Source organism: Hydra vulgaris, chromosome 09 (assembly GCF_038396675.1).
Source record: "Hydra vulgaris chromosome 09, alternate assembly HydraT2T_AEP".
Classification (NCBI taxonomy): domain Eukaryota; kingdom Metazoa; phylum Cnidaria; class Hydrozoa; order Anthoathecata; family Hydridae; genus Hydra; species Hydra vulgaris.
The window spans coordinates 63,272,501-63,294,235 of NC_088928.1; the positions used below are offsets into that span (position 1 = coordinate 63,272,501).

Genomic DNA, 21,735 nt, shown 5'->3' on the forward strand with positions numbered 1-21,735 from the left:
GAGGGCTTTTGTGCTGAAACAAATCAAGTAAGAAAAACTTTAAGAGAAGAAAGATAATTTGGTCATTCGCAATTGGAAAGTAAAAGAGAACAATTATGCCGTATACGCATGTGGTATAATTTTGATAAGCATACAGAATTTTTAAATATCTTAAAATACATATTTGATGTCATAGCTATTTCAGAAACTTGGCATGACTCAGAAACTTTAATTGAATCTAATTCAAATTTCATCTTATCGAATTACCGCATAATTAGTCAATTACGAGAAAGAGGTTAAAAAGGAGGAGGTCTTTGTTTTTACGTTTCACAGAAACTTACATATAAAATTAAAAAGCAATAATGTTCAACTAAAAATGATTATCAGTGTTTAACAATAGAAATCATTAGAGAAAAAGCTAAAAAACTTGTCATTTTATGCGTATACCGTCCTCCGAGTGGTCTGTCAAACCTTTTGAGGATTTTATAAGAAATATAATAGTTAAAAATAATAATAAAAAACTATGCATTATCGAGGATGTAAATATCAATTCACTAACTTATGAAAAAAATCTAACTACAAAATTGTTTTTTGATATGCTTTTTAAATATAATATATACCCACTTATTAATAAACCAACTAGGATAACTAAAAGTTCAGCAACTGCGATTGACAACATCCTTTTAAACCTTTTTTTAAAAGCGTCATTTAAAACAGGAACATTTAAAACAGACATAAGTGACCACTTACCTATCTACATTAAAATTAGTAACCGTGATATAAATTTGATTACTCGTCCAAAAACAATTAACTTAAAAAAAAAAACGCAATCTATTAATGTTAAATAACAATAACTTCTCGCAAACACTGTACAATGAGAAATGGAACGAAGTCTATTTATGTGAAAATACTAACGAAGCATACAAAACCTTTTTCAATAAATTTTGAAATATATTTAATGAAACATTTCCTTATGAAATAATAAAAATAAAAACAAAAAAACATTAACTAACCCTTGGATGAGCAAAACTCTAGTAAAATTTTCAAGAAAAAAACAAAAACTGTATAACAAATTTCTCAAAAATAGAAATATTGAAAACGAAAACAAATATAAAAACTATAAATATTTCTATCAAAACTTACTTGAAAATGAAAAAAAACAATTTTACAGTAAAAAAATTACTGAATGTAAATTTGATATAAAAAAAACATGGAGTCTAATTAATACCTAATGGGTCGTAATAAAAGTAGTTCATTACATCCTCTCAATATTACTAACAATGATAATAATATTCACTGCCCTACACAAATCTTAAAGAAGTTTAACAATTACTTTACTAAAGTTGGTCTAAATTTAACTTAATTGTACGTCCCAATCATTCATTCAAATCCTATTTAAATTCTGCCAATAATTACTTATTATGTGACAATAAATTAACGTTAAAAGAAATTGAGGAGGCTTTCTCATCTTTAAAAATAAACAAATTTCCGGATTTTGATGGAATATCCAGCACTATAGTAATTTTAAATAAAAAACATATCATCAAACCTCTGTTTCATATTATGAAAATTTCAATAAATGAAGGTGTATTTCCTGATGCATTAAAAGTAGCTAAAGTGTACCCAATCTGTTAAGGCAATGATAGTTCTGATGTCTCAAATTATAAACCTATATCCATATTATCTGTTTTTTCCAAAATATTTGAACGCGTTATGTATAACAGAATTTATTCCATCTCACAAAAAACAGTCTCTTTTATTCTTAACAGTTTGGGTTTCAAAAGAGTATTTCAACGGAGCATGCCATTATTGAATTAGTTGAACAAATAACTAACGCTTTTGAAAATAATAAGTTTACACTAGGATTTTTATAGATTTGTTAAAAGCATTTGACACAGTAGACCACTCTATACTCTGAGAAAAAATAAATTTTTATGAATAAAAAGCTACCTTACTGACCCAAAACAAAATGTGATAAATCCGGATTCTGGATTTATCATATTTTGATCTTAAATTACCATTTCTTTCTTATAAATAGTAAACAAATTAAAAAACAAGAATATTTAAAGTACCATGGATTCTATGTAGATGAAAACTTATCTTGGCTTTCCCACATAAAATAGATTGAATCAAAAATTAAAAAAACTATTCGTATAATGTATAGAGTTAGTCCTTTAATTAATACTCAAAGTCTTCAATTAGTATACTTCAGCCTAATTTGTAGCTATATTAATTATGGTAACATTGCGTGGGCAAGCACACAACTTAAAATGATACTTAGTGTACAAAAACATGCTTGCAGAATTATTTACGGAAAAAACAAATTTGAGCATGCAAAGCCATTAACGAGGCAAATAAAGATGATGAATGTATACAAGATAAATACATTTCAACAGATGATCTTTATGTATTATAATTTAAAAATTCTCACACTGAAAAACTTTGAAACAAAGTTTAAGATAAGTTAAAACAATAACTGTTCTCTGAGATCAAACGAGAGGCTCACTTACCCACTACTTCGTAAACTAACTAAATACAAAGAATATAGTATAACATATCGAGGGCGTAAGATATGAAACATTTTGAAATCAAATGACAGCTTTAAAACTTAAGATATACACTATCGTTTTTTTAATATACACTACAATACAATACAATACAAGTTTTTGGTATGTTCAAAGGAGTTTATTCCTCTTATTGTCTTTTTTGTGGGGTGGAGGTCTAAAACGGTCGAAAATTGTGTGACGTAATTTATGGACGACCCCTTTGCCCAAAGAATGTAGCAATGTTTATAGATTTTGTTATTCCACATATGTTCCAAGGTATGTTTGGAATTAACCCACGTACGTATTGTAATTCCGAACACCAACGGTTTTATTTTTGCACTAAATTTTTATTTTATAATAAAAAATACAAAAACTGCTTTTGGGGGCTTGTGACTGAATAATTCGACTAAATGATAAGAACTAGACTTTTTAACTGGTGTCTTCGCATTCCCACTCAGGTGTTCGCCAATACCCCACTCTCAGCTAATATCAGTATATTTAGTAATTTTTTTTTTTTGTAATTAGCTTTGAAATTACTATTTTTTGATATTACTAATTTTTGATATTACTATTTTTTGATATTACTAATTTTTTTTTTATTAATATTATATTTTTTAATTTTTTTTTAATTTTTCTTGCAATCGTTTTTATAAACCAAGAATATGAAGCTTTGCTTGTCGTTTAAACGACAATATTCCATTTTTGCCTTTTCATTTTTGATTTATCAAGTTTTTTTATGTATTGGGGCCTTGTGACATAATTGAAAATCAGAACACCTGGTTTTATTTTTTTTAATTTAGTGATTATGGAAACTATTTAATCGCAAGTTATAACTTTGAGAAAACAATGACCAATATGTCTAAAATGACCAATGACCAATATGTCTAACATGACATATATGTCTAAATGACAATATGTCTAAAAATGACAATGACCAATATGTCTAAAAAAGAATTCGGTAGCATATTATTTTTGTATTTGAAGATAAAAATAAGAATCTGATATAGACTAAGTTTTTCAAAGTTTAATACTTTTATATTTGTGCATTAGAAGGATTATCCATTCTACTTAGGTAATGAATTGCTTTACAAGCATGGTTTTGCAAGCCTTGTAGTTTAAATAATTTTGTTTTGTTTGTATTAGCCAATATTATATTAGCATATGTAAGATGACGATGAATTAGACTAACGAAAGGCTTTTTTCTTGAACAAGAATCAAGAAATGGGCGAGATTTGTATAAAATACCTATTGCAGATGATATTTTTGATTTAATGTGCCCAATATGATTTCTCCATGATAAATTTTAATTTATTTGAACACCAAGAAGTTTTGCGTATTTTTCTGTTATGTTGTTAATGATAAATGACTCTGGAATTTTTAACGGTAGAGACATTGATTGACCTGTTTTATGGATAAAAAATGCAGTTTTTTAACAGTTTAAGGATAGTTTAATTGCTCTAAACCATAAATTAAGATTTTCCGGTTCAGTAATCATTGTTCCGAACATCGATTTTAAACTAATATGATTATAAAACAAAGTTTTATCATCAGCATACATTATTGAAGATACTATAGATGATGCTTTATGAATATCATTGATATAAATTAAAAACAATAACGGTCCTAAGATTGAGCCTTGAGGGACCCCACACTCTATAACAAAAACACTTGACCCCGCACTCTATATCAAAAAACTCGTTTATTACAAACTGCTTTTTTTTACTCAGATAGTTTTACCCATTTATACATTAGTCCTTTGATACCATAGTGTTTTAATTTTGATAGTAAGATTTTGTGATCAACTGTATCAAATGCCGTTGAAAGGTCTATAAATACTCCCATTACATGATCTCCTTTATCAAAAAATTGAAATATTTTATTAGTAAGTTTAATAATAGCATTATTTTAAATTCAAATAATGAATCAAAAAAGGATTTTTTTAATTCATTACTTGAATTTTGGGAAACTTTTCGTAACTTAAAACATCTATATTTATATTACCTGCAAAAAGTATATATTTATCGTTTTTACTCATTTGTGAAGTTATGTTTTTCAAGCTAATAATAAAATTATTTTGATTTCCACAAGGTGGTCAATATAATGAGTGGATAAATAACGATTAACTAGTTTTATTCAGAATTTCTATGCATAAGATTTCGAAATCTTTTTTTTTTTTAATTCATTTTTTTCAAGAATATAGATAGCAACTCCACCGTGAATTAGTAAACAACCGGAGTTGATATTTGACCGGGGCCGGGACTGGTTTTGATAAAATATAGCCGGGGCCGGGGCTGGGCTGGGTTTGTGACCGGGACTGCATAAACATTTATACATCCTAAAGTATACTTTTTTATTCAAAATTCATTCTATATTTTGTATATATATGCTTATATAAACATCATTTTGATCAACATGATCATCATAATTATCATAATCATCATTACCATCGTCATCATCATCATCATCATCATCATCATCATCATCATCATCATCATCATCATCATCATCATCATCATCATCATCATCATCATCATCATCATCATCATCATCATCATCATCATTATCATCATCATCGTCATTGTCATCTTCTCTTTCGGCAAATACTACACCATATAAATACTTAAGTTTATATAAATATGAAAGGATATTGTATGCCAACATTTAAATAAATAGGAAACATATATGTTTATATCCAAAATATGTATGCATAAGGCGCATCTTAGAAGCTTTTATCCCTCCTGGGCTAAAAGTTCGGAAACTTTAATTCCTACTCTTCAATATTTAGTCCGCATTCTACTACATATTTTTCACCATCTGAAATGTTTGCTTTATTTGCATCCAGTTGCTTTATTAATCATTTATTTCAACTTTTTTACAAGATTTTTATCTAACTAAATTTTTATCTAACTAAAGAATAAATGTCCAAATTGTATAAATTACTCCAAGAAGTCAATTTACTAAATCTTACCTAACATCTTATATCAGATGTTAGGTTGTAGAGACTTTTGGTTAGTCTTCAACTGTATCATTAACTAAAGTAAGTCTAACATTTAATCTAATTAATTATATAATATTTAATAATATATAATTTTGAAAAAGTGCTAAATAAGTGGTTCCAATTTTTCAAAACTCTAGGAAACACTTTGACCTCTCCAACTATCCTACGATTAGTCTTCACTCTGTTATTAGTTTCTTTATATAAAGGTTTTGAGAATACTAAATTATTTACTACTAACTGCACTAATAAAGTAATTCTTGAAGGCCTACACTCTTCTTTATTTGAAGTAACTTTAGGGGTACCACAAGGTATATTGTAGTACCCTTAAATCTTTGCTCCTGTATTGTTTCTTATCTATAATACCAATTTTCATGAAAATTTAACATCTAAAGTGGCTCTATTTGTTAAAGACTTAACTTTATATTGTATTGACAAAAAATATTCACTTTTTGATTGCTTAGAACAAGCAGATGATTTTTAATCTGATCTCTCTTCTGTAACAACCCAAGGCTCCCTGTGGCTTATGGATTTATATTCTGGACTTAAAATCTGCAATTTTTGTTAGCCAACAAAACTCATTTATTTACTGCAAAAAAATATTGCAGTAGTACTGGTATACTTATATTGATGAATAACAACCCTCTTACTCTCAAACAAAGTATAAAAGCGCATTGTAAATTTAATGTGGTTGTGGTGTAGTGGTAGAGCGCTCGCGTCATAAGCAAAAGGTACCAAGTTCGATTCCCACCAAATCCCTGTTGGTACCGTGCTCATCGTGTTTCTCTGCGTAGCTGCCTTGGTTGTCAAGGTTCGTGTTTTAGATTTATATAGTTAAGAGAGGTTTATAACTACAATTAAGTAGCCTCCTTGTCTGTAGTGACATTTTAAGCCTTGGGGAGGTGAATTAACATATAAAAAAATAATTATAATGAATTTTAGCTGCTTTATCTGCTAAGCTTGAGCCACTCTCCCATTTTTGTAAGGTTGCATTTCTTTCTTTTTTCTACAAATACAATCATGGCCAATGCTCAAACAAGCTACTATCTCTATTACGATAAACCAAAACTCATTCTTGCCTTTTTCTTATTTAATAAGTTGCATCCTTTTATTGTATCTGTCCTACATACTATAAAAACTTTTGATAACCAGTTTTTTACCTTGCACATCAAAAAAACCTTATAACTAATAGCCATCTTCAGGTTTTTCTTTTATATACAACCTACAACTTTTTAAATCTTAATTTAACCATTTCCTAGTGTTTTCACTTATTCTCTATTTTAAAGTAACTCAAAACTTAATATTGGTTGCTTGCAATCTTGTTGGAAGTAAAGTAAAGTTTGAAAATGTATGAATTTATGCCAGTATTTAATAAATAGTAAATGTAAGCATAAAATTATAATATATAAAGTATTATAAATTTTTTCCTGGCCCCGCCTATCAACCCCTGCTAAATCGTATAGTTTAGCCGGGGCCGGATTTGAAAAAAGTTTTATTTTTAGCCACGGCCGGGAACCTGGTCATTTACTTACTCCAATACCCCTTATTCATGGTTAGTGAACCAATTTATAAAACAATAAATTGTATAAAGAATTTTCAAAAAAAATATATTTGCTTCCACTCATATTTTTGAAATACAAATTACATCAAACAAATAATTTAAAGAGTAATAGGAATATTTAAACAAATCAAAATTTTTACTCATAAAGCGCATGTTTACACTTAAACCATTAAGCCCAAACTTATTTTGAACAATATATTTATATTTTATTTTAAATATTTCTTATTATTTTGAGTCACATTAACAAAATAATATATTTATTTTATTATATAATGTTGCTTAGTTGTTTTTTAGCATGTCCTCGTTTGAGGACACTGGGACGTGGGGAGAATATTTATAAAATATTTTAAGTAATGAAAAATTCATTATAAATAATCTTTATTTGCATCATATAACTTTAAAAAACTAGGTAAAACATATTTATTGTGCCCATATAAGTGTTAATGTTCAAGGTCTCGTGTGATATGGAGCGAAACAAGTTATACACAAAGTTACAATGCATTTGTTACAAAATGTACGAAGTCTAGCCGTACAAAATCTATGTTGACATTTTCTCTGATCTTCTCTCTTCAAAATAGTATGATTTTTTTCCATCAAACCTTACATCTGGAAGCTCTTTACTCCTTGAAGATAACATTTTCACAGGCCTTCCTTTTTCATGTCTTTTTATTTGATCCCAGCTTCAAATATGGAACTGCAGTCTGCCTTCTGCACTCTTTCATTGAAGTCGAATTACTTCTATGAACGGTATTATAAATACAATATATATTTACTATGTACATGTCAATAACACAAGTAAACAGGCACCACTACCATTTTTTCACTCTAATTGTAATTTAATGTTTTTCCAAGAGCCAATCATGTAAACTTACGCCTTCCATACGCTTCACATTCCTCAGAAAACAAATAACTTATTGCTTCTTCCAATGTTATGAAAACTCTATTCCTTTTCAAAGGCATATCAAAGCATGAAATAAAAATATAAAATACTAATAAAATGTGATGAACTTCATAATATTTTATAACATGTAGCACTAGTGTCCTCATTTGAGGACACAGACTTTAGAGCAGAATTTTTTCTAAAAATTTAAAAATAACAACATAAAAATACAAGAGTATTAGTTTAAAACTGCAGAATATGAAAATAGAGCATTAAGTTACTTAATTCAAAGGATGTCGTTTTCTAGCTGGTAAACACAATCTTGCAGCAAGCACTAATAAATATCTTCCAATTAATAAACCAATTGTAACTGGAGTCGAATTAGACTGTTCTCTTATCTGATAAAATATATCAGGCAGGCCCTTTAAGAGGTTTGGATGAGCCTGACCCAGTTATAAACTAGAGGCTCCAAGAGGACAATTTGCGCAAAGTTTGCGCAAAACGCGGCGCAAGTTATTGTAAAGCCATTTAAGTTTTAAGATAGATCAAAACCACATTAATTTGTAACTTTTAGAATAAATGTAATTAGCTAGACAGGCCGTCACTCACAGATGTGGCGCTTTTTGTGCGTTTATAACTCGGTTAAAATCTTATCAAATTGTTCACGCAACCTTTAAACGTCTTTAGATAGATTTTCAATGTTATCCTTTCAATATCAAGAGCATGGCGTGCCTCAATAATTAGATTTGTCTGATGAATCATTGTGAGTAGCTGCATCCAGATAGACGACATCAAAATGCATTCAAATTCGGAAACATACTTTTGAATAGCGTTGAGTTCCATTTTAGTCTGGGCTGTTAAATGAGCACCCCAAGTTTTTTAAAATCTAAAACACTTTGCACTGAATTAACTGTTCTGCAAATTGAATTTTCGTGCGACGATATACAATCTTTTAATTTCCTCAAACCTCTACAAATGCCTCACTCGGCAGAACCAGAGAAAAATGATACATTTGCAGCATTTTTGTTCAAAAGAAAACAAGGTGCACACAACAAAGATTGTTTTTCAGTACTCCAGCACAACCAGCCTCTTTTGCATGTTTCTCCAATTGCTAGAGTTTTATTTACGAATGAATGAATGAAACGAATGAAAGAATGAAAGTTTTATTTATTTACAAAACAATAGGGAAATGCATGATGATTAGAGTATTGAACAAAATTATTTGAAACTTCAAAGCAAGTAATCTTAAAAAAGGGTTTACATGACTAGAATTGTTCTTGCTGATAATCCTAATGTCAATAAAATTGACCTGATTACCTTGATGAGTCTGATTTGTTACCTCTGGTTCCATATCTCAAATTTTTTTCCACTTGCATCTGCCTGTAATGAGGTTTCGGGTTCATCTTGTTCCTAGTTTACAATATTCAAATTTCCTGCTGGTTGTTGTTCCGAAATGAGGTCTTCTGCAATTGAAACAAATTCATTTTCAATGTTACCACTGGCACTCACACTTTGTTTGGTTTGCTGGTTCAATTTAAACTGTATTTTGCAATTTTTAAAAAAAAGAGTATATTTTCTTCTAGTTGGTGTATGCTTCTTCGGCCAATTCTTTTCTCCGCCGCCCTTTACTTGCACCACTATCAAGTTTTCACTTCGTTTTATTGGTGTCTGAAATTAATATTGAAATTTGAAAACATAATAAATTTATACATAAATCAAACTTATACAAATTTATATACTGAATTATGTTTAAAAATTTTAAAAATTATTTATTAGAACAAAAAAATATTACTATTCTCAATGCTTCAAAATGTGACGTACAGAGGTTAACGTACCAAACGCAGCGTACAACGGCTCAATCTATCAACTTAAACAAAATGATAAGAAACAGTTCAAAATAAAGTGACTTAATCCTGTTTGATGAAGTACAACTAAAAAAGAAGAAAAAAATTGAAGCTACTAAAATGCAGAACACTAAGTCATAACTCAAAAACTCGTACGAAATAAAAGTGATTGACTTGCATCAATTTGATCAAGCGCGCCCGACGGAGGGTTTACTGTATCATTAAATGGCGTAATCTTTATAATATCAGATTTAGGTTTGGAAATATGTAAATATAAAAAAAATATTGTTTATTAACTTAAGTCAACTTTAACTTCAGTAATTTAAACTTTCAAGTTGAGTCAACTTAAGTTAAATTATTTAGAGTTATTAAAAATTTAAAATTAATATTTTGATGTTTATTTAAATGTTTAAAAAATGTATTTTGAAAATGTGAGGCCTCAACAAAATCGGGGTCCCAGGCCATATGGCCTATGTGGCTTACCCTCTGATTGAGCCAAACATCAGGGGTATGTCACCAGTGCTACCAGTGAAAACAAATAACGTATCCCCCTTTTTAAGTCGGTAAAAAAATATTTCCCTATTGTCCTTAACAGAGGACACTGGGACCTAACGGGTTAAAATGCTGAAATTTTGTTTCAATTTATCTTTATTAAATTTATCAGGTTTATAGTATTCCTTGCTTAACCATTAAGAATTTAAATTGTTTATAAAAGTGTATTCATGAGATTTTCAGTTTTCTTAAATAGGAGATTATCCAACAAATAACATTTTTTTAAGTTATTTGTTGGATTGTTAAAATTTGCGATTTTAGTCGTATTGCTTTTTATCATTAAAAAAAAAAAAAATTGAATCAAAAAATCCAAAAATAAGATAAAAAATGTTTAGTTAAGCTGTTTTGTTACCAGCTTTACTCTCTATCAACATTTCTTTAACGATTAACTGTTTGTAAATCAGCTTCCATATTTGCCGTTACTTCTATAAATTTTAGCTTGAGCAAAACGTTTGCAGCGTATTCTTCTTCGCTCAAACCTTCATTAACAAATATTTTCCGTTAATTTACGAGTTTTGTTAAAATTGTCTCTTTATCTAGGCAATTAAGAATTTTGCAGATAATTGTTAAAAAAAAAATTAAAATTAAAAAAAAAATTCTCGGTCTTTTTTCTAACTTACCAACTCTATGAGCTCTTTTAATAGTAACAAATACATTTATTTTAAGGTCTCTTTAATGAGGGTTTTATTTTTTTTAATACATCTTTATTAGTTTTGTTTACTCCTTCATTACCCAAAATTCTTATATTATTTTATATTACACAGTTTTGCGTTTGTTTTTGTCGCCTAGCTAACTAACTTTCCTTGAAACAATTTTATCCCAATTATTGTTTTTTTTATTATCGTCATATTACTATTTACTTTGTTTACTTTGGTTTCAAGATCCTTTTATGATAATAGTTTTCTTTCATTGATGCTGCTAAAGCTTTGTTTAAATCATTTCAACATTGTATATGCTTGAGTTGATATCAGTTCTTTCAACATAACCATTGTAACAAATTCGCTACCCATAATAAAGTTTTAGTAAAGAAACAACTAAGCAACCGTAATAATTTTTAAAAATTATTATAATAACTAATAAAATGATTAAATTTTATTTAAATAAATTTATCTTACTCGCTTGTTCATCATAAACATTTCTTCTTTTTACCAGCTACTATGGTTTTCCTAATATTGAGATTCATGGATAAGAGTTGATCAGATAACTATGTTAGTTTTGTCAGGTCAAATGTATGTTCAAGTCAGGTGTATGGTCATCATGACCGCCCTAGCCATATTTCTATTGTCAGGTCATGTCTAATGTAAGGTTATAGTCATGAATAGCCATATGTATATTGCCAGGCAGATGTATGGCCACCTTGATCACCCTACTACTGGTAACATGCAAACCAGAGAACCTGTTCTATGTCCTGCTGCCTTGCAGGATTTGCTTTCTAACTTAAGGCTAGAAAAAGTGTTCTTCCTTTCATCAATACTATCGAATATCTGTCATGCTAATAGTAATATAAGTATATATACTTTTTTTTTATATAGTCGTATGTATCTTAATTACTGTGTTAGCTTACCTGAAATTTACTATATATTTATCTCTGTGTTTTGTTTAAACCTCTGGCGCAGTGTATACCCACTCGTAAGTTACAATTGGTATGTTTGTATTATGTCTGAATATCTAGCGCTGTGCTCACTCATCCGCAAGTTACAATATTTATGTTTGTGTTCTGTCTAAACTTCTGGCGCGTTATTTGTTTACCTATAAGTTACTTTATATACGTTTGTGTTTTGCCTGAACCTTTGGCGTGGTGTTGACTTGTTCTTAAGTTACTTTATGTATATTTTTGATTTGTTTAAATCTCTGATGCAATGTGAGCTCACTAATCAACAAGTGACTCTAACTATAAAACCTACATTCACCATAATCTCTATTATTTTGTTATATGTAATGTTTTGCCTAATACATATTTGAAATATTTTCATACGTGTTTTTAAGTAATGCCTACAGTAAGTAACTCCTTTTAACTTCTAGTAAATCTAAAGATGATGTCTAGATAAAAATACTCATCTTGGGCAGATGCTAACTTCCTAGATGAGGCCTTCTACAAAGCAGTAAAATCAAGCTACTGTCTTATAGAAGGCCTCTTAATCAAGTACTTTTGGTGTAACCAGAATAATTCTGTTGACCAGCATCGAGTCTCTTCTTTATCTAATAAACTGTCGTTGATGTAAAACTGTTTTACATTGTTACTTTTGCTTGTGCCCTCATGATAAATGCAACTCTTTCTTTTATTTTCTAGTTAGGGTACAGCTCTAAAATTCAGATTAATGGTTTTAAGGTCTGCTGTCATTAAGGTTTTTAAACTCCGAGGTAGCTGCAAAAGAAACTGATTCTATAATCAGCTGAAATATCAGAAAATTAACAATACCGTGTTGCGCACGGATGGTTTTGTTGTTAACTCTTTTGATGTGCATTTTCAAGGCCTTATAAGGAGCCCTACGTTTAACTATGGGTTAATAAACGAGACAACAGCATAACTTATTGCTTTGGATGCCGAGCCCTATTTATAAAAAAAGTCAAGACCTCTTTAGACGTAAATCATACCCAAAGTAAACCAAACCAAAATTAAAAGACCATTCTAACCGCCTGTTTCAATATATCATTCACAAATATTCATAGTCTGCGAGGTAGGCTTCCATCAGTTGAATCTTATCAGAAGCATAATTTACCTGACTGGCTATCTCTTTGTGAGACTAAACTAAATTTGGTTGCTCCATCTTCAGATCTATGTATCAACATCTACTATCCTTTAGTTCTCTAAAGTAAAACTGTCACATGCTTGGCTTTGGCGTATACTTACGAGTTGGTTCACCTATTTGTCAAAAAATCAGATTAAAATCTCTTCACCATTCTTTTATAAGCTTCCACTAGGCACTTCTTCAGTCTATCACTTTTCTCTTTATTCTTTATCGTTCTCCTTCAGTTCAAGGTTCCACTCTTTTAAATGTAATTTCTGACCAAATGACATTCCCATTTTCTTTACATTACCAATTTCTTTACCCATCTGCTTATACTGTTGTTATTAATAACTTTAATCTTCATCTCACAGAAAAGTTGATGTGAAAATGCAGAAGTTGTAGGCACTAAAGCCTACAATTTCTGCATTTCTTAATCTCTTGCTCTGATATTTAACTTTGTGAGTCGTTTTCTCTAATTAATTACCTTCAGTCCTTGATTTGTGTCTTGTCACTTACCCTAACTTGTGTTCAATTTTTCCTTTTCTCCAATAAGCGGTTCAGATCATGCAATGAACTTTTTAAATCTGTCATCTCCTACTTCTACTTAGGACTCACCCAACTATCGCAATACTTACTACTACCCCAAATTAATCTGGGATTCTTTTCGTTATTTTTTTCGTGTTGGTCCTTGGGCTAATGTTTTTAATAAATGTTGGTAAATGCAACTCCTACATAACCTCCTGAATTCAGGCAAAAACGGAAGCTTTCATTCTTTCTTGTTGGTTCCAACCCAAGCCTCATTCTTCTCCATGGTTTTGACCTTCTTGTGCAGTTGCCATATTTAATCGTAATCACTTTTTTTCATCTTTTTTAAAATAAAAACTCTCTTGAGAACAAACAGCTATTTAATATTGCAAGAAATTGAGCTTCTTAATTCGCAGTTCACTAAATTTCGTATTTTCTCTCAGAAGTTAGGTGAGTTTTTCACTGAACATAAAAACTCAAATGCATTTATAAGTAAATAAATAATAAATAATTATTATTTATGAATAAACTTTATAATTAATAACTTTATGAATAAATATAATATTAAATGATAATTAACGGTTTTAACTACATAGGACACAAAATATAATTATATATTAATAAATAGAATTCATAGTCAAGCTTGTGCAGTATCAAGCTTGCGCAGTATCAAGCTTTTGTAGAACCAAACTTGTGTAGTGTCAAGCTTGTGTAGAATCAAGCTTGTGTTGAATCAAGCTTGTGTAGTATCAAGCTTGTGTAGAATCAAGCTTGTGTTGAATCAAGCTTGTGTAGTATCAAGCTTGTGAAGAATCAAGCTTGTGTAGTATCAAGCTTATGTAGAATTAAGCTTGTTTAGTATCAAGCTTGTGAAGTATCAAGCTTGTGTAGTACCGAGCTTGTGCAGTATCAGGCTTGTGAAGTATCAAGCTTGTGTAGTATCAAGCTTGTGTAGAATCAAGCTCGTGTAGTATCAAGCTTGTGTAGAATCAAGCTTGTGAGGTATCAAGCTTGTGTAGTATCAAGCTTGTGTAGTATCAGGCTTGTGTAGTATCAAGCTTGTGTAGTATCAAGCTTGTGTAGTATCAAGCTTGTGTAGTATCAAGCTTGAGTTGTATTAAGCTTGTGTAGTGGAAAGCGCAAAGGAGTCATAATCAAGATCCGACTGAAGGTGCAATTAAAAAAAATTAAAAAATGACACGTTGTCTTTAAATCCAATTCCTAAAGTCGGCTGAAGCTGGAAAATTTTTGTCCATACTTTCTATTTCTAACGTTAATTTATCTTACGACGTTAACTTACGTTGTTCAAACGTTCGTGTCCATATTTATATTATTAAGACTTTAAGTTAATTTATGTAATAGGAATAATTTCCTAAAGGAGTTTAATGAATAGAAAAAAAAAAAAAAACTAATAATAACTAATAAAGCGTGCTTAAATAACATGTCTGATGTCATACTGAATTAGCCTGTAGCCGGGGGCTTCAGTACATACCCCAACTATCTTATAGCCCGTTGCTGCAAAGAAGTGCTGCTACATCAATTGAAGGTTTGGTGTTTGGTAGCAATCTTTTCTTTCATTATTTTTTTTGTTTTTGTTTTTTTGTTTCTGTAAAAGCCGTATGCTATAAAAATAAGCAAAAAGAGTAAGCAATTTCTAAAGTTAACTATTTGCGACACTATTTCTTTTTTACTATATGCGACACTATTCCTTTTTTGCTTCCGACACTATTTATTAAATTCATTTGCGACACTATTTCTTTTTTTATTTTTGACACTATTCATTAAATTCATTTGAAACACTATGCCTTTTTTTGCGATATTAGGCCTTTTTAATATATTTGACACTGTTCTGAAGTTCATAGATTGACACTATTACTGTCACCTAAAGCAGATTTTAAAACTTAATGAAATTTTTAAGAAATATAAAAAGTTTTAGGTCTTTTTTTCAGATTGTCAAAATGTTTTTTTTTCTCTCAATAAAGATTACTCCCAACAAGGCTGCAAGCAACCATTATTAAATTGGGAGTTACTAGAAGAAAAAAAAAGAATTGAGCCATAGAGCAAAGAAAAGGTTAACAAAAGACTTGAAAAGTTGAAGGTTGTATGAGTCAGGAAAACATGAAGAAGGAAGATAGTTCCATAGGGTTGAAGTGCCGGGAAAAAAACTTGACGAATAAAAGTTTTTAGAGAATGCAGAGACAGATACAGTGAAAGAATGAGTCTTTCCCAGGAAAAATAGTTCTATAGAATTTCTATAAACTTTTGAAACATATGGCCTATATAAATTATATAGAAATGCTATAAAATTTCTATAAAATGTGTATAAATTTCTATATAAATTGCTATAAAACTTTTTTTTCTATAAATAAAAAGTATAAAAAAATGTTTTTGGAATTTCTATAGAAACTAACAGAGATTCTATAGAAACTCTAAAAAGTTCGATAGAATTTCTATAGACCATGTGTTCCAAAAGTTTATAGAAATTCTATAAAACTTTTTTTCCTGGGTTACTGAAAGACGGAGTTAAGCGAGAATGAGATTTAGTTGATGGAACTAGAGATAATAGCTTTTTTGAGTAGTGACCATGATAGTACTTGTAAAAAAGTAAAAGAGGTGCAATGTTACAGCGATGCTCAAGCTTAGCTTAGAAAGAAGCTCAAGCTTAACTGATTGAGCGGATCTAACTAAGTTTACAATGCATTTTTGTACCTTGCTTAAAGAGGAAGAGCAACATTAGAAGAGACGGCCAAAATATGACAACAGTATTCTATACAGAGATGAATAAGAAGGTTCTAGTGGTACGTAATGGAATAAAGCGAGAGAAATTGGCGAGCACGATAAAGAGAAACAACCTTAGCATATGCTAATATAGCGATCGATTGTAAATATCCAGCAAGAACGGGGGCGTACAATAAACGTTCAGATGGAATGTGTCGGACGCGTTATAATGGGTTAGTTTTAAACGATCACCGATGCCATTCTCGGCATACTCGGGCATGGTATATATATATATATATATATATATATATATATATATATATATATATATATATATATATATATATATATATATATATTATATATATATATATATATATATATATATATATATATATATATATATGTATATATATATATATATATATATATATATATATATATATATATATATATACATATATATATATACATGTCGCATGTGCCATCTACTAATTCATTCTCAAGAGTAAAAAGTGGCGAGCGCATTAAACATATATATATATATATATATATATATATATATATATATATATATATATATATATATATATATATATATATATATATATATATATATATATATATATATATATATATATATATATATATATATATATATGTATATTTATATATTTACAAAAGTAATTTTGACTGATGCTAATAAAACGAGATTTTAGTTATAGTTTACATGAATGTTTGATCTGTGTTTATGATATATTTAGGATGGTGGCACTGCTAAAATATCCTCTGTTGTTAAAAGAGTATCCTGAGCTAGATAGTCAGTTCAAGCATTTTTTTTTCTTTAGTGTGCAATTTCTGATTAGAGAGGTTTGTTTCTGGATGTTATAGTATATTTATTATCATATTAATGTTATAATAAAACGAAATGTTAAATATTATTATTTTAAATAATATTTCAATTCTAAACATATGGTTTTTATTTTATTTGTTTCTTTCAAAATTTTTTTTCCTGGAGTTTTTTTTGTAATTTAAACTTGATCTAGGGATTGTTGAATAGTGATGGGACACCGCAAGGTTTAGCAGGATTAGCTTCACATTTGTATTATCACGAACCATGCAATTTATCTTTTGTTTCATTATTAAATTCTGGAGTTTTCCATAAGTACTGTATTAATGGCACCAGACTTAAAAATGGTTTATATACAGCGCAGTTTTTAGAGGATCTCGTATCTGTTTTATCCTACTTTTTTACCAATACTAAAGTCCATCCAGCGCTTGTGGAGAAGAAAAGAAGTACAAGTTTACTATTATTAAAAAAGCTCCCTGATATTTTTGCCTTGGTAATTAAGAATTATTTTAGCATATAATTTATTTTAAATTGATATTAATTTTTTTTTATAAAAATTGACACTTTTTAAATAAATGCAGTGATTATTATAGTTTTTATAACAGGTGAGTAAAATGGGTATTTTTTATGACGGGGATGATTTTTAAAATTTTAAATTACTCTTTGAATAGATAATTAAAGATTGTTATCATTTTTGTAGAAATATTTTTAATGAAATAGTTTTCAAAAAATGAATACATTATATGTTTGATGCTTTTAACAAATTAGCAAGCAATTCTCTTTATGAGATTGATTTGACTCTTTTAGAATTTAAATAACCACGGGTTTTACACTAACATGGTTTGAACAGATTTTATGATGCCGTCTTTTTATGAAAATGTGATTTACTTTAACTTATTGAAATAGTTTTATTTCCAAGACATCTTAATCCAATTTGGTAATTTATTTGATTCTGAGTAAAATGGAAATTAGCTATACTGTTGTATGTAAAATTTTACAGTAGGTTGTAGTAAGTTGCAGATGAAAGGCTAAATATAAAAGTGCTCGATATATAGGATTTGGTAGGTTGTAAATAGAACTTTCTTGATGTCGATGTCTTGATGTCTTGATGTCGATGTCTCGATGTCTTGATGTCTTGATGTCTTGAAGGTCGATGTGTTAGTAAGGAGTAATAGTAGTATTAGGTTTAAAGTTTGTAGGTGTTGTATTGAAGTTTGTATTATGTTAATAAATCTAGGAATCATTTAGATAAAAACTTGCCACATCTGTACCCCCTTGAAATAATAAGTAGAATTTAAAACCATGCAAAAATGAATCAACCAATGAAAATCTAAAGCTGTAGATAACAACCTGCAGATTTTTACTGTTGCTATATAAGCTAGTTCATTCAACAAATTCTGATTGTTTTTAATTGATGCTAACACCTTGCAGGCAACTGCTGTTTAAGTTGGAAGTTTCTAGTTAGTTAAGAAAATAGTTTAGGAGCCAGAAAATTTAATTTGTAAAGTGTGAGAAAGCTGTAATCTTTCGATCAGGAAAATAAAAGACAAAAAAAGTTTTTTTGAGCATAAAATAAACGTTGCAGTAAAAGAATGCTAATTTGGGGTAAATGGATATTTACAAGAGATGGTAGCTAGATTAAACAGCAATCATAGACAGTAAAAAAAGATTCTTTATATTTTTAAAAAATATAATGCAAGATTTAGGGTTTTATAAAAGGTATGTACTATGTATTTTTATAATTCGTTTGAAAAAAACACAACGGTACTTGCCATTTCGTTTTTTTCATACAAATTATAAATAGAACATAACGGTATTTACTGGTTATAAAACAAGTGGTCTAGTGTTATGTTACCGTTTATTTGAAAACCTTGGATTAAGGGTAAAACCCGTTATGTTTGTTGTTGTGTATATTTTATTATGTATATACATTATATGTTTATGTATATATATATATATATATATATATATATATATATATATATATATATATATATATATATATATATATATATATATATATATACATATATATATATATATATATACATATATATATATATATATATATATATATATATATATATATATATATACATGTTTATATATATATATATACATATATATATATATATATATATATATATACATATATATATATATATATAAATATATATATATGTATATATATATATATACATATCTATATATATATAAACATATAATGTTTATATACATATATATATGTATATATATATACACATATATATATATATATATATATATATATATATATGTTTATATATATATATACATATATCTACATATATATGTTTATATATATATATATATATATATATATATATATATATATATCTATACATATATATAGATATATATGTTTATATATATATATGTATATATATATTTATGCTAAAATTGTTTGGTAAAAAAGCTAAAACTATTCTCTGAAAAAAAAAGTTTATAGTGTATGCTATTTGGAAAATACTAGTTGATGATTCATTTATCACTGCGCGCATTAGAATAATTTATTGTTTCTTTTTTATTTATTTGAAATGTTGTATGATTTATGCTTTGAATTAGGAAACAATAATTTGGACCATATTTTTTTTTTTAATTTTCAATTTGCTATACTGCAAAAAATTTGCTTTTAACGTACATAAAGATAATGGTAAAAAAAATTTAAACAAATATTTTAGATCTTGAGCTAGTGCATTGTGCCTAAATATTTCTTTATTATCTTCTATTTCGCATTAAAATGGTTTCACGATGCTCATCAAACTTGGTGTCTTTTCCGCTACAACAACTAGTTTTCATATATTTTTGTTTTGGTTATTCGATAATATTAACTAATCTTTCACGGTTGCTAAAAAAACTAATTTAAGCAAATTTAATTGCCAACTGTTTAAACACCGAAATTTGTGATTACAAGTATTCTGTTTAAATTACCTGTAAGTGTGAAAAATAAAATAAAATATCATTGAACTTAAATTTTTATACTTTTAAAGAATGTATGGTATTAGTAAAATTGGAAATGTTGACGTAAAAGAAACAAAAAAATATTGTTCAAAAACACTATAGAAAGTTTGCTGAACACAAATGAACTCTTCCGGTTTATAATTTATTGTCTCATCAACCATGCTGTAATTATTCAGATAAAAAAAAAAGCAAAAAGAGTTAAATAGTAATGTCTCCGTCGCCATTGAAGTCATCAATGAAGAATTTAAAGAATTTAAAGTATTTAAATTAACTAAGCTACCATGCCAGATGCGCATTGAAATCAAAAATACTGCATTGGCTAGCCATTGCTATGGATTATCTGACTGGGTAACAGGAGCTATTGCCTACTGGGTCTGCTGAAAATATTGCAAGTACCATTGTTTTATATTTTAATAAATCTGGATTTTCATTTCAAGTAATACAAGGTGATGTTACTTTTACTAACACGGGATTGAAAACTGGTGATAATCATATAATCAAAAAATGGGTAAAAAAACCACAGCACTGGGGAGTTTATTAGAGACACTTCAACAAATTGCCATTTCAACATTTGTTTTAAAGATTAGACGGAGAAACAAAAGGTCCAAAATTGTTTAGTGGTCCAATCAACATACAGCTTGATAAGTACAAAAAACTATCAGTAGTAAAATTTGTGAGTGTCGATTGTGAATTCCATATTATGACCGCAGCAGAGATTAGTGGAACACTATTACGCTTTTCCGACCCTCTTTTCTGAAAAAAAAAGTCTCCGAAAAAGTTATTTGGTCAAAAACCCAATCAAGAGAAACACCAGTCGATTGAAACTTTGAAAAGTTTTTGCGTCACAACAATAGAACGATGAATGAAGCTTGTAACAGAGGCATCACAAAAGTAGTTTTCTCGAATTCCAGAAAAGGCAGTGTAAGAACTACACCTAGCGCCGGATTGTCAATGCCTACCTTTTAAGCAAATAGTACTTCAAACTACCGACAAAAATCAACGAATTTTAAAGGAATAATTTTCTTTATAAAATTTTAAACATTCGAAAACACAATTAATTTTTGATAAAAAATGGTTTCTTTTTCATTTATTTGCAACTACAATAATTTGTTCTACTTAAATAGTCACCAACTATTTGTGGAAATTATTTGATTTCATTTTATTTGTTAGAAAATGATGAAAAGCAAATATTTCTTTAAATATTCGATTGTTATGCACTAGCTCCAGACTTAATATATTCTCTTTTTCTCCCCCCTCCCCCTCCCCCTCATATCATCGTGAATCCTGAGGTACCCTAGTGGCAAGTGTTTTACGGTATAGAAAACCAAAAATTGAAAAAAAAAATTTTGATTCACCCAATGAGTCAAATGCGTCGCAATTTTTTCAAAAATTAAATTTTTGAAAAAATAAAGTTGTTTTAGTCTTGAAATTAATGAAAAAGAAGTGCAACATTAGACACTTTTATGCTGAAGATACTCGTTGTATCCGGTTAACTATTTATGTTGTTTGGCTAATGTTTTATGCTTTTCTGGTAAGAAAGTTCTTGAAAATGTTTG

The 21,735-nt window shown here is 28.7% G+C and overlaps 1 protein-coding gene across 1 annotated transcript in view; it reads left to right on the top strand.

The window, feature by feature from the left end:
- The window catches only part of LOC100206432 (probable ATP-dependent RNA helicase DDX60), an 85,744-nt gene that overhangs the window by 46,277 nt on the left and 17,732 nt on the right, over positions 1-21,735 (top strand). The window contains exons 5-6 of the mRNA XM_065806305.1: positions 17,094-17,199; positions 17,376-17,672. Of these exons, the coding sequence (XP_065662377.1) occupies positions 17,094-17,199; positions 17,376-17,672 (403 nt within the window). The remainder of the gene's footprint in view (positions 1-17,093; positions 17,200-17,375; positions 17,673-21,735) is intronic.